The sequence below is a fragment of the Lipophrys pholis genome (genome assembly GCF_963383615.2).
Source record: "Lipophrys pholis genome assembly, chromosome: 4".
Taxonomy (NCBI): domain Eukaryota; kingdom Metazoa; phylum Chordata; class Actinopteri; order Blenniiformes; family Blenniidae; genus Lipophrys; species Lipophrys pholis.
In genome coordinates this window covers 34,092,108-34,113,186 of record NC_137637.1, presented here as the reverse complement: position 1 = coordinate 34,113,186, position 21,079 = coordinate 34,092,108, and the positions used below count along the sequence as shown (strand labels likewise).

Sequence of the window (21,079 nt, the reverse complement as noted above, 5' to 3'; positions counted from 1 at the left end):
ATGCGCAGTCACATTTAGGACGTTATTCGTAAAAAATACTTCAATGGGAGCAACGTGAAGGGACCGTGTCTCATGCCTGATGGATTTAAGACAAATATGAAGTATATGAATTAGTTTGAGCTGATAACAATGCTATGCTGTCAAATTTAATGTGATCTGATTACCACAAGATATGTGTTTTTAAATGTAGGTAATACTTCAGACGGGCTTTTAGATAAATATCCTGTTCTGAGCTGCAGAAGAACTTAAATACCCGAGGAAGTATCACGGACAACTCGTCCACAAAACTGCAAACTAAATATATATGGACATATACTAGATATATGAAAAATATATAAAATATCAATTAGAAATAAATATATGTAAAAGTACATTGTACAGGATTTATTTTCTCAAAATAATTCTGGACTCTCATCCGTGGACGAGACGTCCTACAATCACAAATATCACAGTCTGTCGTTCATGTCAGCTGTTTGAGGAGGTAGATTCCTGATAGCCGCTGCGTTGATAACAGTCCTGTAAAAACTGAACCGCTCTCAAACCTGATGTGAGCAACATGTGCTGTGAAATGTGTTTCCTCCTCTCTGGGCGACACGGAATGTGAATTCTCCCCCGTAGACGAGCACGAGCAACACAAAGAATGTATTCTGCCCGTTTCAATCACAGTGTTGGCTTCCACTCCATGATGGCCATTGTGCTCTCTGGATCACCATTCACTGTCGCTGGAATGAAACCAATTTGAGCTCCTTTCAAGATAATGCAAATAAATATCAGCCCTGATTTGCCCGTTTTTTTCATAACTTTCCTCTCTTCACTCCCTTATCAGCACCCAGAGCATTTCTCTCTTTCTTAAGGGTCGAATGAAAGGTCCCTCTTTTCTTCAGAATCAAGGCAGAGGAGAAGCCTGGTCCAGGACTGATTCATGTCGCACACACTGGTGGGATGTTATGCATGGATAATTGATTGTGGAAGCAGCATGGCCACTGTTGGATCTTGATGGTGCTGCCGAAATGTCACCTTACTGATGTTACAGCGGCGCCGATATTAAAAAGGCTGCTCTCAAAGACTTCCATCTGAGCACACTCCTCTCCCACTGTGTCTGGGAGAGACAGCACTGTTTGTCAGGCTTCTATTTCACAGAAGCAGATCTCGCATTCGCAACCTTATCTGCACAGGACAGCGCACCCACTTCCAGAGGTGCATTGAACATTTCCAATCATGGGGAAACATCATTCTCCTTTTAAAGTGGAAATCAAAAGTGTGGGAATAGTGGGGGGAAAAACACACATAATTGAGATCTCATAGGATTTATTTATAGGTGGTTCGTCTCCCCGGAAAACCAGAAAAATTACACTCCCTGCTGCAAATGTCCCCTTCAATAACAATAAAGAATCCATCATTTTTCATGGGAATGTTTCCATACCAATTCCAGGAAGTTTATAAGGGAAATTGTTTGGAAACGTCTCAGACATTAAGTCAGATAATGTTGTATGCATTTATATAAAAAGTAGGGGATTAAGTGAGTAGAATCCGGTTAATTTCAGAGTTAGTGTTGTGCACCCGAAAGCTGAGCGGGGACTGGTAAACTGTGTTAATCTATAAAGGCTTATGCAGGTAAAAATAGACTACACCTGCATGCCTTTTTGCCACCATAATACTTTGCGGAGGGAGACTGTTGAGCATCCACATCCATTACCAAGGACTGGAAAAGATATTTCACCATCAAGTTTTCAGGCCGGCTTCACTACATTGTTCAAAGAAAGAAGCTTACAGCTGCTGTCGATTCAGAGGCCTGAACGAGGAAAACTGAGCACAATCACAATTCTTTGCTAAATTTCCTGCGCTGTGAATTAGGCTGAGGTACAAATACACAAAAGAACGTCGGGGTTGTCGTGAAACAACATGGACCAGGGAGATGACTCTTATAAACGTGTCTTTATCAGCCCAAACGTCTGAGCTGGAGTTTTATCTTTCACTCAGTATTCTGCTTTCCTCTACTTGTCCTTGCAGAAACTGAAAATCCACAAACAACAAAGCTTTTTTTATTTTATTTTAGTAATTATTGGATCCGTACTGTCTGATCATTCATCATATATAGAACACTATTATAACTATTCGTAGAACATTCATTGAAATATCTAAGGCTCTGTAGCATTTATATAAATGATCACTAACAAAATTCCTTTTATACATCATAGTGGGACAGAATCATCAACTTGTAGTAAAAGAAAATCTGAGTCGTCTCTGATTGTCTTCAAAAAGCTTTTACTCTTTTGCTGAGTGATGTTTTACACTACCAGATGTAAGCAGGTGTGGTGACTCGTCTGATAAAGGATTGGTGAATATATGTGTGTAAATATGCATAAATATAGCCACTGTTAGTCTCAGTCTGTTTACCACGTAAAACTAAAGAGTGCAATACATCAATAACTACAGCAGGATGTGACTGGCTGCAAAATAATGAAGTTGAAATGGTCAAAATTGTTGATTCAAGACCAGAGAAACTATCACAGCAACCAGGATCTAACTTGGTAAAGTACAAAGATGCATCATTTTAAAAAGTGCAATAACGTTGGTGTTAATGCATATTTTCTTTATTCCCTTTAAATAGGTGTTTTTAAGACAAGCTTGGTATTGGAAGACATTTCATAATGTGCTTTTTTTTTTTTTTTTTTTACATTTTTAGCATCAACAAAACACTATGATATTACACATATTGAAATCAGCTGGGAAGCATAACTGAAGTCACACAGCAAATAAGGCCTCAAACTTTTACTAAATGAGATGATGTGTGACTGAAGGGTCGGAAGAGGTGCAGCACTCACCTCAATGTTTAGCTGCTATTGTCAGTTTTTAAAAAATAAAGCAGCTGTCTGATATAGTCACATGATGGAAGGTTAAAGGGATTGCCCCTTTTTCCTGATTTCTGACACACTGAAAACCCTGCAGAACTCCGGGCTTCCCCCATAATCAAGTGTGAACTAACATGTAAACTTAGCCAAGTATTAGCAGAACTTCCGGAGACAGCGGTTCGTGCTGCTGTGTGAATCCTGGTCGGCGTGACAGAGGTAAAAAGGCAAGCGGCTTGACGAGTGAAGAAGACCCAAAACAGACAGGCGGGAAGGGAGCGCACTACTGCCGGGCAGCGGGGCTGAAAGCAGGGGAGAGGAGCATTAATGGACACCATATGTCTGCATATTCTGGGGGTCTCCGGCGTAAATTTCATTACCCGTCGCACAAAATGGACCATCTATGAGACGTGTGTAACGTGGCCTGAGACAGCTACCGTGTGAAAAGCAGGGGCCGTTGTGTGTGAGAGCCATGGCCTGATCTGTCACGCTGGGGGGGTTTTTAAGGGGAAAAACAGGGGGAGCAGCTGTTTGGTTCACCTGTCCTGTCCTGTACACGGCTCTCCATCAAACCGGAGGCTACTGTCCTCGCAGGCCCGCGCCCACAGACGTGTTCCTCCACAGTAATGTCAGACGTAGCACTCCGATCTAATGTGACAACGTTTACAAGACCACAGCCCCTACTGTTTATCAGACTTGTACAATTATATGGTGCTCCATTTGTATAAGCACACTGGTTGCAGTGGGAGAGATGTCCATAAACATGCCCTCGTCCATGTTTAACTGGGTTTTCCTCTGGATGTGAGTGGGATAAATCAACACAGAAAAGACGACTTTTATCCTTGTATTGGACCAAGAGGTTGGTGTGGAGGATAAACTACATGATTAAAGCTTCTTTTTTTTTTCTTTTTTTCCATCGCCTACCAGTCACAAGCTGGAACTTTTGGGCTCAATGTGGGAAAGCTTTAAAAAAAAAAATATATATATATATGCACACGACGAGTGTGTGATTGAATTATATTTAACTGTTTGCACATATGTTCCCTTGTTTTAGGGGGAAAGTTACGACAGAAGTGCTTAAGCTGTGGATTATCTGTCTGCGTCCTCTGCCTCTGTGGCATCAACATGAATTCACCCACTCAGAGTCTATCACACATCCGCAGAGCTCCCTGAGAGGGAGCGGACCTTAGGGAAGCCCGGGCAGGAGGGGGACCTCGACAGGAGCCGAGCCGAGCCGAGCCGAGCCCATGGGCATGGCCCTCTCGCTCTTCTGGCAACCACTTTGTTAGGCACACAACACTAATCCTCCTTGTGTCTTTATTGCCCTCTGTGCAAGAGGAGCAGGCCCGGGCTGATTCTGAGGGGGTGGAGGTGGTGGTGGTGGTGGTGGGGGGGGGGGGGGGGGGGGGGGGGGGGGGGGGGGCACCGCTGCAGGGCTAGAATCATCAGCATTGAAGATAGGCCACACTGTACAGCATTAAGACGTCTAATAGAGACAAGCTGAGAGCGAAAGAAATACTGTGTGAGACAGAGAGGGAGAATAAAGGAAGAAGGAGAGTTCTCAAGTATATACCCCACCTCTCTTCCTCCGCCCTGGATGGGGGTACGATTTGAAGAGAGGCAGATTATTACAACCAGAAACGACTGCGAGGCAAATTCTGCTCCATGTTGTTACACATAATGAGCGAGACATCACACTCACCAGCTGCCTTCACTCGTACCACTTAAAACTGTTTGATTTGTTGGGAACCTGATTTGAGATCTTTCTAAAAGTGTTGATTGAACATAAAAGACAAGATATATCAACTTAAGTATCCAAGTCGATGTTGCAGGTTTTCCGTTATTTGGTAAGAAAGGAGCCGAAGAGCTTCTTCTGCAGCTTTAAGTTGACAAACCTTTATTGTAGTTTTATTGGGGCTCATATTTCACCAACATTTCCACTCAAGGCAACTTTTTTTTTTTTTTTCATTTCTTACAATTATTCGTCGATACAAATCAAACTATCAAGATTAAGTTACAAGATCGAAATGAGAAACGGCACAAAAGCTAACATGAGTCGGTGAACCTGGAGAGAGAAGTACCAGCTTGATGTAGTGTCCACTAGTCTGGCTCAAATGTCTGTTTTCACTTTACACGTGGTTACAATCTCAGACCATCCACACAAACAACTGTCCTGCTCGTCCGGGGCTCAGATTAATCAGCAGAAAAGGTGGAAACAATCACAAGCACAAGTCATGCGTAACAGAAGGTACAGTAAAAACTCCTGGTGCCAAATGTAAATATGTATAACTTAGAAAAAAAAAAGGGCTACTCGGAGTAACAGTCATGAATATATATATATATATATATAACTTCATGTGTCTTGAAGTCAGTCCGCCTTGAACATTTACTGTTTAATTTGTCCTGTAGTCGGATGGAAATTGTCCGTTTCTCCGTTCTATATATTGAACGTTTATCCAACTGGAGCTTGAGGTTTAATTGCACTTTTAGTGTTTTGACCAAAACTCATGTAATTTACTTTTTTTTTTTTTTTTTTAAATCCCCACACTCGTTTGTTTTCTATTGTCCTCATATTATTTGCAGAGATTGCTAAAGCGAATACTCTCCCACAGTCTCGATGCTCTCCCTGCCATCAAGTCCAACTCACTCAACTGGCGCCATCTTGTGCCCGTGATGGGAAGAAGCCGGTTGCAGGCACAGGTGCATAGAAATTCAATGTCACCTTTTCCCCTCCCGGATCTCCTCTCTGTCCCCCAGCTGTCACCTGAGCGCTTGGCAGCATAGGGTAATGGCATCAAGATGCAATCAAGATTATATGCTTGTCAGTCATTCCGTGCACTCACTGGCTTACAATGTGTGAAACAGACAGCAGATAAAGCCTGCGCACAGATGGGAAGATAAAATGCTTCTAAATATTCATCGGTGTCTGTGTCTGCAGCTATGCAGGCCCTGAAGAGCGAGCGGAAAGCAAGAGGAAGGAGCTGAAATGTTGCCACGCAAATGATAAATGAAGAAGGGGGGGGGGGGGGAGAAGAAAACATTTGAGAAATTTTAATCTCTCCCCGTAGAGGCGAATTTTCTGAAACAACTAATTTTTGTGGCACTCTTCCTTCGCGGGGATCTGAAAGAGGGTTTGCTGCCGTATATCTCAACTCCACAGAGCCCCATAGCTGGTGAGCTACATCCATATTAACAGTTCATTTCCTTGTTTACACCATTTCACATTCTTTGCAATAGTAACAGGATTACCTTGTGACAAACGGTAATTTGTGGAATTCCCTCATTTCGGTCTTGAGGATTTTCTTTTTCGCTCTTTCATTTTCTGTGTGTCTGGTCTCTCCAGAGGTTTGAGTCCAGGAGGCCTTCAGGTCCTGGAGCAGGACGCTGTGCGGGGCCAGATAAAGCGCTGCACAGCAGGGCGGGTGACGCAGGCAAGGGGGGGGGGGGGGGCATTATAAAGAAATTAAATAATTATATGATCAAATATTTATTTAATCCTCCCAGAGGAAGAACATGCAAACAGTACTTTCTGCAGGCTCCACACAGAGCTACGAATCGGCTGCCACGTCACGAGCTTTGTGTAGTTTTCTTTAAAATATACACGCGACGCACGACAACAGCCACTTTAGTTTCAGCGCGTTAGCATGTAATTTTACAGCATTTTATACCGTTTAAAAATGAAACAAGCTTTTATTAGTGTGGGTTGATCCATCGCGGGGTTACACAGGGCCTGGAGTTTGCATGTTCTTCGTGTGTGTGTGCATGAGCTTATTCCCGCTACTACAATTTCCTCCTTCAGTACAAAAGTTTACATTTTAGGCAAATTTGTGACGTTAAAATCGACTAAGTGGGCGTGTCCTCTACTGCCCCCTGTTGGAGAAAAAGTTATAGAAGACGAATGAATGGAGGTTCAAATTGTATGTATGATCTTTCTTTAAAAATCATTGAAAACATAAAAAACTGGGATTGTTTCATGATAATAGATGGCTAAAAGAAAACGGAAAAGAAAACCTTTTATCCTCTCGGCATCCATGAATTTTTTGCTTTTTTATTCAGCCTTTATTCTGTCCTCTAAACACAAACAACGCAGTTTTACATTTGACTTTTACTAAATAGGTACTTACCTTTCCCGTGAAGTTTGCATGTTCTCCCAGTGCATACACGTTTTGTTAAACTCCTGTTTCCTCTCTCAAACAGCGAGTTATCAAATGATTACTTTTTAAACACGTTTAGACTTTTCGCCACTCATCAGACAAGTCAGACTGAAGTACAAACAAAAGACTTCTTGTCATTTCAGCATCAAAAGTAAAACATTTGTTATCACTTATGCACAAGACCATCTCCGGTTGCATTTTCAAAATAACCAACACTCATAATATTTAGTTCTTTTTAAAACCATGTGTCGTTGCATTATTATCATTACACAATGTGCTGCTAAACAAGAAGTAACAAGGATAGTGCAATACCACTATCGCAGAAGTTTGATTCCAATTACATTAATAAAATATCGATTTTCAAGGCACTTTCCTTGACAAAAACTAAATTATATTAATTTGTTTATGTAATACAGACTTAGCAGGACAATCATCTCTTAAAGGGATAAACGTGACTTATAAGTATAAGATTAGTAGTAAGAATTGTATATATAATATAAGTAGCAATCTATATTACATGGAATAAATTTAAGCATGAAGAACAAGTACTGCTAAATACTGCTTGATGAGAGTAGTGTGAGTATTTATGACCACACTGGATGACAAACAGCACGTCGCTCAGAGTGATGATGAGGCTCATTGATCAGTGGCTCCTTGTTGGTGGTTTTGTTTGAGGGGAAAGAAGGAAACACTTGAAAGTGTAAAGTCTTGAACCTAATAGGATGTTATTGTTTTCCGTGCTTTGGCCTCGGTCTCCAGCCGAGACTTGAACCTCGGGATGAGAAGGTGAAACGCAGCAAACAGTTCAGTAATTGTGTTTGTCACTTGTTAGTCCGGGGGCCTTTCTTCCCGGCGTCGTCCTCGCCGCTGCGTCACTTTGAGACATTTCCTCAGTGTGATGGGACACTTTACGATTACATACCGAGGGGAATTAGCAAACGTACATAAGTGAATTAATGTATGGAAATGAGCTCCGGCGCCATCGCGGGTCTGGTTGAGTTGATCCCCAGCCGCATATGTTGGTAATCACCGCCGCTGCTTAAATTCACTCACAGGCACGCAATAAACAACCTGCTGCCAGCACCCCCTACGCTTCCGTCTAATCCGCCGTTTCACTGGGCTCTAGTTTGTCGCACAAATACCAAAGTGAATTTCAGCAGCAGAATGTGCACAGCCACATTAAGATGTGTGCCAGCACACTAAAGCCCCAGACATTAAGTCTAGGATTTACACTGGAATACCGTATTCCCTCACTGTCTTAAGAGTTTTGGCGCAGAAGTTCTCACACAGATCTTTGGAGAACTTTGTGACCTTGGAGGATCTGTTTTCCAAACCAAACATGTTCAGATATTCATCTAATGCTTCTGTATTTTCCCTTCAATCACAGATAAGCCCGAGATTACTCGACTAATAATACTTTTAAATGACGGTTTATACTCTCTCCAGAGTCGGTGGTTTTAAGAAAGTCGTGATCATCACTTTTCAAAAGAAATGTTTTTTGAACAAGTTTCTATGAAGACCTTCTCCTGAACCTTTGGGTTATTTCTCCACCTGCTGGCAGCAGATGTGAAGTGCAGTTTAAAAGCATCAATCTCCTTTTACCATTTATATAATTTGATCTCATTCGGGGTGGCTGGGACAGATGGTGAAGACAGGTTAGACTCACAGAGACAACACTAATGCAGTTATTCTGATTCAAGCACGTTTTCAGACTGCAGCTCTGGAGGAAAGAAGAACATACGAACTACACGCCAAGAATCAAACCCTGTGAGGGGAGAGTGCTAACCGCTACTTCACTGTGCTGCTATTTAATCCTCTCAGTTCATTTAATGGTAGAACATGCTGAAGTAGAGTCCAGGTGGACTCTAACTCTTCACCCCTTGACCTCGATTTATAATCATATTATCAGCATTTTTATTTATTCTCATAGAAAGAAAGAAAGAAAGAAAGAAAGCCCCTCCAGGGGGCTTCTGTTTGGACACAGAGCGTAGGTTTTGTTTGGATTTGTAGAAAAGAAGTGTGTGTGGACACCAAACCAAAACCAAACCACCCAAACAAGTTGACCTGAGCTTTACTCCGGTGTCCGGATCACAGCTGACCACAGGTGAAGGTTGGTAACCTGGACACGTCGTCATTCCATTACAGAGCGAAGACAGAGAGACAAAATGCTTTAACAATCACATCTACAGTTAATCTAGACTCATTAATCTCTTCAATACACACACAGGGGAATGTGCAAACTCCACATGGAAATACCTTCAAGCCCAACAGAGACTCAAACCTGGAGAAAGTCCTTCTATGAGTGCTAATCAATACACTATATGACATTTAATTGCAAAACTGAGCTTTTATGCTGTGTTTTTGCAATTTTAAAACTCTCCTGAAGAACAATATTCGAACTATTTTGTTGCCTTTATTTATCAGATTGTTTGAGCAGAACAGGCCGCAGGAGACTGAATTTACTTGCTCAAAATACACAACTGATGTATTTCACATGCTGTGGTTCACTTTGTTGGACGAAACTCCGCAAAATTGTGCACAAATATGGAGATAAACAAGGAACGTTGACTTTCTTTTTTTTTTTTCAAATGGGGGATGACGTGTCAGAGTCTGGCAACCCCGCTCCTGACTGCACGCCTCTGGAAGTTGCGCAGTGAAGTTTGCAGCGTCTTTGCACCTGACTTCAGCCCGAGCACAAGGCGACTATGGCCGGGAAGAGAGCGCTGGTGATCCTGTCCAAAGGAGCCGAGGAGATGGAGACGGTTATCCCGGTGGACATCATGCGCAGAGCCGGGGTTTGTCACGAGCCGTTAGCTCGTTAGCGGCTAGTCTGCTAACACATGTTAGCACAGAGGAACAACACATAACACCAGAGTCCTCAGCAGATTCCTTTTAAATAACACAAACGATGTGTTTATTAGGCCTTGGTGGTGTTTGGGGCTTGTTACTTTGCATGATCACAACAGGAATTATTTAATTCCGTGATTGGGCTAAATTTAGTACTGACATGCTAAACATCGATTAAACAGCCTCATCTGCAAATGTTTATTTTATTGCATCAGGAGGAGTTAGTTTATTTTCTTCCATTTTACTCTGTCTGCCAACTGTTGACGCACTTAGAGCCTGTGAGGAGAGAAAAGGCCAAGTTAAATGTCAAACTGTCACTGGATACAGTCCTGATATCAAACGCATCCTGCAGACCGGAAGTCACGTGGTCTCATAGAATAAAATGAAAATACTTTATTACTCCTACAGGGAAACGTTGCTCCACACGGAATAAATAGAAAAGTTAAATATCTAATGAAACTGGATCCAATTACATAATTCACATTAATGTTTTTAGCCGTTCTCATAGAGCTCTGTGTTCCTCTAGTTCCTCACCCAGTCCAGTTTATTGTCAAGATGTGCCCCGACCAGGTACTTGTACTTCACCACAATGTCCTCACAGGCCAATTTAAACCGTGAGCCACGGGCATCCTGGTCCACCACCAGCCTTGGTCTTTGTCAGCAGATATGCACATCATGGTGTGTTTCATGGCGCCCCTGCAGCTCTGGTCACCGTCTCCTGTCCAAACCTGCAGATAGCGGTGACTGTTGCTGGCCTGACTGGCAAGGAGCCGGTGCAGTGCAGCAGAAACGTCGTCATCTGCCCCGATGCCAGCCTGGAGGAAGCCAGCAAACAGGTGGAGATCACCAACACCCCCCCACTGCAATCCCCACTGCACCTTACACATCTCTGCTTCATAATGAACAACAAATTGTAGTATACTCTTACTGGAAATTCACAGGACAGTGTTTTGTCTCTCAGGGTCCTTTTGATGTGGTGCTTCTGCCCGGAGGAATGCCAGGAGCTCAGAATCTGGCCGAGGTGAGCAGAGCTGGCAGAAGGGCTCACTGTTTTTACTTAAGTAGAAGTACGGATGCTTGTATTTGATGCACAAGACCCTGTTTAACTGTACTGCAGCTGCCCGCCACTCGTTGGGGCTACAGAGCTGTCGGACATCATCCCTCTTTAAACTCAAGAAGAATGCAGTTTTAAAAACTCATGATGGAAAGTTGGAGGGATTTAAAAAAAAACTTGCCTATAAAATATGATTGAAGTTGTACTTATTTTATTGAAGAAGCCACCTATGCATCAAAATTCTGCTACGTACCTTCTGGAACCACTAGATGTCCCTGTATTACAACCCAATGCTGCTCCAGTACTATCAAGAAAAACCTCCACTCTTCCATTACGACCAAATTTGATTCACAGCAAAGTAAAATGTCACAAGAAAGGAAGACACACAGCAGAATCTGTGAATGACAGAATGTGCACTAGAAAGAGTTCGGAGTGTGTGAGGAAATACAGAGAAACTCTGTGATGAAGAAAAGAAAGAAGCCTAATAGTTTTATACACCAATTATTTACAAGCGCGACTTATAGTCCAGAAAATACAGACCTTGTGAAGCCTTCTTTATCTTCTCCTCTCTTTCTGTCTGCAGCAGCTGCGTTGCTCTTCTCTCCCTTCAAAGCATCCAGACTGTGATCTTAAAAATAAACTGTAATTTTCCCCGACAGAACACGGGAGTTTCTGATCCACCGCTGCCTTAATTGGTCGGCCCGTTTTGGTTGTTATGTGACTTTGATAGTGGCGTCGCACACTTTGGTGACGAGGGAGAAGTCCCGACGTGTCACAGATGAGAAGCAGCAGATCTTGTTTTCTGTCGGGTGAAGTTATTTCTTTCTTTCTTTTTAAATGGAGTCAGGCTCTGAGAAGAGAGCAACTCAGTCACTTCTTACTCTGTTTGATGACGAGGCGGAGCTGGAAAAATATTCCCAAGATGTAAAACAACTAAGCTGATATTGATCTTCGTCTGTGGTTCTTTTGTGACCTAATGGGAGTCCATCTGATAACATTTACTTCTTTCTTTTTTTCTTGGGTTGACTGACGTGTAATTTCTGTGTAGCAGCTTCTTTCATGCCTGACGTGTTTTCAAATGTTGCTCCTGATTTTCAGATATCTTAGTATTTGTTCACATTCACATCATTAAATCACATGCATCTGAGTCACCGTGCCTCTGTTTGTTTTGTTTTGTTTTGTTTCTGCAGTCTCCTGCTGTGAAGGAGGTGCTGAAGGATCAGGATGGGAGGAAAGGCCTGATCGCAGCCATCTGTGCAGGTAGTTATTAAAAACAAACCACAGCCATGATTGTATAAAAAACCCCAGCTTCCGCTCTCTGTTGCTTCCAGTTCAGGACCTTCAGCTCGACCCTCATGCTGCTTTTAATCAAGTAATCTAAAAACAGTGCAGCTTCTTCTGAGGTGAAATACCGTCCGCGTAAGTAATTGAAAATGCAGCTCACGCCAATTTCCCAAATCAAATTGAACCATTTGATGATATAAATTAATAAACCATGTAACCCATAAACATTTTTAACTGGAAGGAGCTGAAGGTGGGATGTTCTGTGTTTAGATGTTCCAACGTCGTAACCGCTAAATAGGATTTAGATCGCACCTCGCAACCGGAATTACAAGATGCAGTTTTTACACTTGGCGCCATTGGTAACAGGACATTTTCTGGTATTTTAGTAGTTGGATGAACCCTGAAGTGAATTTAGCGCGCACCTTAACCACAATTTGAAACGTACACGCCATTCAGACACGACACGCCTGGTTAAGTTCTGGTCATTGGAGAATCCCCCTTGGCATTTGGAGAAGAAAGGGGTGAAGGTGTGATTAATAAGTGTCCCAGGCTGAACCTCCAGTCGCTGGCATTTTGATTTGACGGGTTCCTCGTGTGCAGAAAGGACACGGGGACGAGGGGACGAGGGGAAGGGCGTTTTGAACAGAGACGAGGGACCAATGCTGCCAAGTGGATTGAAGGGTTTTCTAGAAATGACAGAAATCTTCACAGGGAGTTTAATGAACCTGCCAGCCAGAAGGTCGACTGAAAGACTTATTCCACTGTAACGTCTGAGATATTATCTCAACATGTCTTTAAAAAAAGGAGTTGATAATACAGGACTTGATCATGGAGCAGAACAGCTGAGAGCAGAGTTCAGAGTTGCTCGTATTTAACAAACATTTGAAAATGAATGTACAAGCTGACCTGTGTTGCCAGATATGACCGGTATCCCCCAATTGAAGAGCCAAATCCTCTTACCGTTAAACTTTGTTTTTCTAGTGCATTCATGTGTTTATGTTGTGTTCTTTACTACAAATATTACAGTTTTAACATGATTCCTACACAGGCTGAGATCGTGGCTGGATTTTATTGAGGTGTTTGTGTTTCACCTTGTTTGGGCTGGAAACAGTGAGTCACATCTGGCAACCTGGGTGCTGACTGGCGTGCCGTGTGTAGATGGCGTTCTGCTCGGCGTGACTTCACGTCGTCTTCTGCGCTCTGAGGCCACACACACAGACGTAATGTTAAGATCAGTTCCCTGTGTGGAGGAGCCAGCCGTCACTTCCATCACTACCAGGACCTCCTCCACCTCCTTTACACTGCAGTCGGTCCATAATAAAATCTGGCCGTGTGTTTGGGTGGAGTTTTACCTCTGCAGCAGAATACATCACAATCAGAAGCCTTTGGATGGTGTTATATAAGATGAGTGGTATTATAATACACCAACCTTGAGCTTTTTCAGTATCTTTTTTTTTCAGGACGTACGAGATGTGAGAAAGATGTCCGTCCTTGCAGTTTGTGTCCGGCCCTCAGAAGGTCTCCCTCACCCAGACGAGCGTCCTCTGGCTGTAACCGGAGCAGCTCGGCTCTAACTGGCAGTGAAACCTTTAGACTTCATGGGCATGCAGCCAAGGAGCATAATCAATAACTTTCTATTTATTAACAGTTTTTCGGGGATGAGCTCACTGCGGTGGGAGGACATTTCCAAAGTTAATGCAGCAAGCAGTCGATGTCTTCTTTTTGCTGTCTCTTCATTGAGTCTGAAGCGGTGTTCTCAGAAACCACGGTTCAGTTGAGGACACCTTCAGGACAGGGTGGCAGCATCAGATATTTTATACATGTCTTTTATTTTATCAGGAGAAATCTGCATAATTTATTTTTTCTGAACTTGTTTTAAGCTGTAACCTTGTTTGAAGTTCAAAAAGACGAAGGGCGGAGCTGACACACGCAACCCAGCAACTTCTGGATTGTCCCTTTATCAGAGGTCGTCCCTACAAGAGCCTCAACCTTTATATTTCTAACCCAGCGAGCGCAAACGTGTGGACAATCGGGCAAATTTAACCCGCAAAGAGTTTTAATCCATATTGCAGAATGACCTTGCAAAATGTTAAATTAAGTAAAAAGAAATTAACTCCAATTTTGAAATAAGTGACTGCTGCTCCTAATCCATCCACTGGAGGTCGCTGTTTTAGTAAAAGAGCCAATAAATTGCGTTGACGAGGCAGTAAGAAGTTCAAGGGTTCGAATTCTTTGCAGAAATCCAGTTTCAGGTTGTGTGAAATAGATAAATATACCAGCTGTGATTATCATCACTATATCGGGACCCTCCTCATGTCTCACCTCGGTTACCTGAGGTCAAAACCAACACAGCAACACCGAAGTCATCTAGAAACAAGGAAGCAGAAGCTCTCACTTTTTGCTCATTTTGTGCCTTAAAATGATAAATTCAAGCACCCTCCCTGAAAATAAAGCTCAGATCGTTAAACAGCTTTGCGTCTTTCTGCAGGTCCGACCGCTCTTCTGGCTCACGGTATCGGCTACGGCAGCACGGTCACCACACACCCCGGCATGAAGGAGAAGATGATGGCTGGAGGTAAAGAACAACAGTCTCCGTCTCTTTTCATGCTGGTTAACCGACGTCTGGTTCAACGTGCTTCCATCTGTAAGAACGGTGTCGTCTGCATACACAACCTGTGCATCCAGGAAACTAAGCAAGCAAAGTGGAATTTATGTGTAGAGAAAAATTCTGTGTGTGAACAAGATGAAAATGTGGAACATTTTACTCCTGATTATTGTTTTAATGCAGCTTTTTCTGCTGCATTAAAAGCTGCAGCTTCTAGTAGCAGGCGGCTGTGGCGTGTGATGAGCCCAGCAGAGGTCGGAACAGGATTGCAGGCCGGCTGGTCACACGTCCGTCCATGAACGGCTCTCACTGTCAGACTTAAGACCGCAGATTTAAACTCCAGATCCATGTTTCGACATTTACTCGTCTCCAGTCTGACACGGCCACAAACGCAGTGTATTTAATATTTCCTGATTTAGAGATCCCGTATGATGGAAAATTCACTGTATAATTGTTTAACAGTAATAACACACACACACAGAAACAGCCTGTTCTCCGTAGAGCTCACCAGAGGGACTTTTAGACTGAAACTCAGCACCAAGGCTGAATTTTGGGAAATACACTTTGAACAGAATGCCGTTGGACCTCTGACACCTAAAGTGAAACTGTTGTTAAAAGTGGACAATAAGAGGGACCTTGAAATCAGAACAGTAGTAGTTGTAATGACATGCACAGGCCAGCAGGCGGTGCTGTTCTGGCTCTGTAGAGAAACGTGTCAGTGTGCTGAAGGAGAGCACTCAGAGGTGAAAACACTCAAAGTGGGTCATCAGAGGTGGATAATCTGTGTTTCGTTTTCCGTGGTGAAGCTGATTAAAAAAAAAAAACGTGAGCAGCGTCGTGGGAATAAGTCGGCAGAGGGTGGAAGCGAGGACGGAAGCCATCATGCACAATGTCAGACACATGTACAGCCAGATTTCTGAGCTTTATGTCTCCCAATTTAATAAAATAAAAAAAAGTTAAGCAGCATATATTGGATGTGAAACAGGTTCTGGTTCAAATTTGCTGAAAATACCAGTAAAGAATTGACTCGCAGGCTTTACAATACGGGCGTAAAACATGCAAGTGTTCCTCAGATCTGTGCTGAAGTGTTGTTCGATTTATTAGGGAAGCTCGACTGCAGTGTTTTTATACTGAAACTTCCTCTTTCTGATCAACAATCCCAACGGCAGGGACACAGACGGTGAGGAGGAATTACATTTTATAGCTCAGTCTGGTTTAATGGAATAAAAGATTATGGAAAAGAACAATGACGCTGAATTCCCTTGGAGATGGAGGCTCTAAAGCTTCATCTTCCTTTTAAGTTAAGTGTGAGAGGGAAATGTTAGTGTTTGAGGCAGAACCAAAAAAAACCTAAAGATTTGTTTACTTTTCATAGTTGGTCTTATTAAAAAAACGTTTCAATTCCGTTTGCACGACACCGGTGTGCAGATCCACTGTATCCGATTAGTTTTTATACAATGCATAGTTTTCATTATAAAAATACGTGACAGCGCCCTCCCGTGTCCCGGCAGACTAACTACATCCTTGTCGGTATAAAGGTTTTTTTCTTTTATGAGGCTGTTGAGACGTTGCCGTGTGAACGAAGCCTTAGATTAGTCTGATAATCTCAAACTGTGGGACCTGCTCTAATTGGAAGCTGTACTTCTGGTGAAGTTCTCAGGGACTCGGGATACTTATTGAACACTGCAGTCATGTTGTCTTCGCTGCAGCGTCCTTGTTTGTTCGTCGGCGTGACGGACTGAAAATCACCTAAATGAACTTTTTAATGAATCTCGTTCCGTGTGAAGTGACGCTGCTGTAACACCGTTTGAATGTCTGTGGCTTCAAGTGCTCTCATTGTTATTATCCTTACGCTGTTGCTCTTTGTCTTATTTTAGACCACTATAAATATTCAGAGGCTCGAGTACAGAAGGATGGACATTACATCACCAGCCGTGGGCCAGGAACCAGCTTCGAGTTCGCCCTGACGATCGTAGAGGAGCTGATGGGGGCTGAGGTTGCAGCTCAAGTTAAGGCTCCTCTGATTATGAAAGACTGACTGCAGTCATGTTGGTTTAAAATCCTGCGAGCAGCGCCGTCCGAGTCTGGCAGCAGCGAGACGGCTAATCCGACGTGGCCGAGTCACTGCTGACAAATCCTCGTCCCCAGAGGACACACGTCTGTTTCTGTCCTGACGGGTCATAGTCTTCCTCCGCGGCCAACCGAAGGCTCGCCGCCTTATTTAACACCCAAATAAAACCCACATCTTCACTGTATCGTGTTCTCCACGCGAGGAACTGGTTCCTGTTTGTCGCTTCTTCTGCTTCCTCAGTAACAAAGACATGTTCTCATTACAACACTGGTGTGATGAATATTTGTGTTTCTGTGACCAGAAATAGTTCAGAAGTGTGAAACATAAAGCCCGAGGAACTAAACTGGCCCGTGAGGAACCAAACTGGCCCGTGAGGAACCAGACTGGCCCGTGAGGAACCAAACTGGCCCGTGAGGAACCAAACTGGCCCGTGAGGAACCAAACTGGCCCGTGAGGAACCAAACTGGCCCGTGAGGAACCAAACTGGCCTGTGAGGCTCCAGTCCGGCCAGACCGCCAAGTGAAAAGTGACTCGGGGAAAAGTTCAAAGAGAAAGTTAGTTTTTTAAGTTACTCTAATAGCAGCAGCTCAAGCGACAAGATCAACATTCGACCGATTTAACGCAAAAACAAAACACACTTTGTGTCTTTATTTTGAGTGTTTAAGCCACGACAATAGATGAGATGTTGTGAAACTGATCATTCAGGGTTTTTCCAGTGAGATTGAGTGAACAAACGGGATTTTGCTTTGGGCGTTTTCGTGACGCTAAAATATCAACAAACCTTTCATGGAATATGAAGACTGAAGATACACGTTGGTCTGAGTGTGATGATCCATTTCCTTCGTATTCCAGAGGAACTTCAACAACTTCAGCTGGGTCCTAAATAGTTTCATGTTTCCTGTGTGGATTCTGGTGGAGAAACTTAAAACACTGGCGGTCCCTCCTGTCTCCTTTCCTATCCACGTCTCCTTAACCCCCTGGATGACATCACCAGGTGAAGGAAAGGTGTTAGGAGACTTCCTAAAGGAGTTAGTGAAAGGTGTTAGGAGGCTTCCTAAAGGAGTTAGTGAAAGGTGTTAGGAGGCTTCCTAAAGGAGTTAAGGAAAGGTGTTAGGAGGCTTCCTAAAGGTGTTGAGGAAAGGAGTTAGGAGGCTTCCTAAAGGAGTTGAGGAAAGGTGTTAGGAAGCTTCCTAAAGGAGTTAAGGAAAGGTATTAGGAGGCTTCCTAACTGTGTTAGGAGGCTTCCTAAAGGAGGTAGGGTAAGGTGTTAGGAGGCTTCCTAAAGGAGTTAAGGAAAGGTATTAGGAGACTTCCTAAAGGAGTTGAGGAAAGGTGTTAGGAAGCTTCCTAAAGGAGTTAAGGAAAGGTATTAGGAGGCTTCCTAACTGTGTTAGGAGGCTTCCTAAAGGAGGTAGGGTAAGGTGTTAGGAAGCTTCCTAAAGGAGTTAGTGAAAGGTGTTAGGAGGCTTCCTAAAGGAGTTGAGGAAAGGTGTTAGGAAGCTTCCTAAAGGAGTTAAGGAAAGGTATTAGGAGGCTTCCTAAAGGAGTTGAGGAAAGGTGTTAGGAAGCTTCCTAAAGGAGTTAAGGAAAGGTATTAGGAGGCTTCCTAACTGTGTTAGGAGGCTTCCTAAAGGAGGTAGGGTAAGGTGTTAGGAAGCTTCCTAAAGGAGTTAGTGAAAGGTGTTAGGAGGCTTCCTAAAGGAGTTGAGGAAAGGTGTTAGGAAGCTTCCTAAAGGAGTTAAGGAAAGGTATTAGGAGGCTTCCTAACTGTGTTAGGAGGCTTCCTAAAGGAGGTAGGGTAAGGTGTTAGGAAGCTTCCTAAAGGAGTTAAAGAAAGGTGTTGGGAGACTTCCTGGCTTCCTAAAGGAGTTAAAGGTTGCACATTAATTTCCTCCTTTAAGCAGCATGTTTCAGACGGTAACTCAAAAGTGGTTTGCAGGAAATCATGAGAGCAAAAATAAACACTGCATTCATCTTCACATGCATGTATATTTGTACACACACACACACATTCATAGTAGTACTCGGAGAAATACAATTAAAAGTGGAGATTAAAGCACGCCTGAAAACGCCAGGATGAAATAATTAGAAACTGGGTAAAAATAGCAAATGATTGATTATTTAAAAGTAGCAGCATAATTAAACAAACGCAGTGAGATGGAAAGTAAAGTTTGAGATGACTATATTTAAAGTATATAGAGAAAATGAATAAATGTTAAAGATGTGGAATGGATTGAAATGTTGAGTTGTGAATAAAAGTGGAGTAAACCATCCTGAATGATTCAAGAGTTCAAATGGAATTCCAGAAACAGACATACAAAGGAACCAGAGTATTTAAGTGAACCTATTTTTCTTGAGGGTTTATATCAGAACTTTCTGCCTCTGGGCCCGAAATGCTCCTCATGACAGTAACCGTTGTGTTTAATTGATCACCAGGGCGACATTTTGATTTGTATTAAGTTGTAAATCACTTCAGACGAACAGAAAGAAAAGACCATTTCAGCCAAAGAAACTTTCTGAACATTTTTTCATTGATAGTTTTTGTCCAATTTTGCCAAATAAAGTAAAGATACTAAAGTACGTAAGCAACACACTGATAAAGTGACACTTGCAACGTAAAAGCTAAACTGCGCCTGGATTTTAAAGTATTGAAATAAAAATTACGACGCAAAATATAAAATAATTTAGATATTACTTTAGACTTATTTCAAATGGGAAAAATATTAACTGGTATAAACTAATTCTGCAAAATATTATTTAACAGTCATTTTAACAGGATTAAAGTACCAAAGAGCTTATAGAAAAGAGTCAAATAAAAATGAAAACTGAAGTAACTGAGGTTATTTCATTTCACTGCATTTTTGTAATTTTGAAAAAAAAAAATCTGTTCCCACCAATAAAACAAAAGTATTTAAGCAAACTGACCAAGAAACGAAAGAAAATATAAGTTTGAAATGTTTTAGGTGATTTCTTTAAAGAAACATATGATTGAAGTCCAAACCCCTGACGTAATAAATACCCTTTTATTTTGTTTATAAAAACTTAAAAGTGTTAAACGTGATTATTGAAGCTATTTGCAGTTATAATGCATAAACTTCAAAATAAAGAATTCAATAAAGTACCATGTGAAGAGTGCAGAGACTTAAAGTATTCATGGGTCTACATTTATTTAAATTTATTTGCTTTAATCTTAACTTTATTGGTTATTTGTTGACCTGAAGGGACGACGATTGTGTGTGGAAACTCTTCTGATTGTTCGAAGTGAATAAAAGAACCAACTGCATGAAGTCACGGTTTCCACTCAGAGACGCTCGTTCCTCCGGAGGCGTCAGTAAACCGATCCGGTCTTTCACGGCGACCTCGTGACACAGATGCACATTTTTAATGGGACTGATGGTTTTGACTCGGTGTAAATTTAAACGTCTGCCCGGAGCTGACAACAACAACACCTCAGTGGCCCTCCATATAACAAAGCCCATTAAAAACGGACCCCGGAGTGTCGGCGGTGGGATTGAAGGGGTTAAAAGTGGAGGTCACCGTGGCTTGTCTTCACATGCCTGCAGTGGCTGTTGACGCCTAAATATATCCCGTCAAACTCGTTTTAGTTCAGGGGCCACGTCCAGCCCGATTCGATCCCGAGTGAGACCGAACGCATGAGACGACGGCAGCTCGACCTTTAAACCGCCACCCTTTAAATCGGCCGCGTGAACCTATGATTCAATATCAAACTTTAGATTTACAATACGAAGGGAAATAAGCACAAGTTGAGTATCGTGTTATGGTGGAAAACCCAGAGAAATGTTGAAAGAAGCAGCTAAAGGTTGTGGGTTTGATTTCCAAAATAATCCACAATCGGCTCAAAGTCTAAAGTTGGTTCAAAGATGATTTGTGATTTTAATACGTTCAGCGTGTGTCTCCTCTGAATGGATAGAAAACTCAGTCAGACACAAGGCCAGTCACAGCTTCACACAGAAATAAAGGAAATGCGTTAAAACAAGGCGATTAAAAAATGAAAAGCTTCATTAAGATAAAGGTAATAGAATCAGACAAATCCAGTGTGTATGGGAAAGGCTGAGCCAATAATAAGATTTAAAAGAAGTGAGTGTTTCAGGGAGTTTGTTCCACAGGAACTAAAAGCTACTTCCCTTTGTTTCCTCTGACTCAGAACACTGACGGCCCGTTTACAACATTAACATGGTTTCGGTTGATCTGATC

At 42.5% G+C, this 21,079-nt stretch overlaps 1 protein-coding gene across 3 annotated transcripts; it reads left to right on the top strand.

The window, feature by feature from the left end:
- The first annotated feature begins 9,603 nt into the window (after positions 1-9,603).
- Positions 9,604-19,140, top strand: park7 (parkinson protein 7). 3 transcript variants are annotated; one of them, XR_013935295.1, is made up of 8 exons: positions 9,604-9,798; positions 10,585-10,686; positions 10,812-10,871; positions 12,095-12,164; positions 14,677-14,763; positions 16,671-17,418; positions 17,717-18,285; positions 18,354-19,134. XR_013935295.1 is itself a non-coding variant. In XM_080461838.1 (6 exons), the coding sequence occupies exons 1-6, from the start codon at positions 9,709-9,711 to the stop codon at positions 16,829-16,831; spliced, it is 570 nt and encodes a 189-aa protein (XP_080317964.1). In that variant the 5' UTR covers positions 9,604-9,708; the 3' UTR covers positions 16,832-19,134. The 3 variants fall into 3 exon arrangements, 1 of the variants encoding a protein (XP_080317964.1); XR_013935294.1 differs by having other exon boundaries at positions 16,671-18,285; positions 18,354-19,140; XM_080461838.1 differs by having other exon boundaries at positions 16,671-19,134.
- The last annotated feature ends 1,939 nt before the right edge of the window (positions 19,141-21,079 follow it).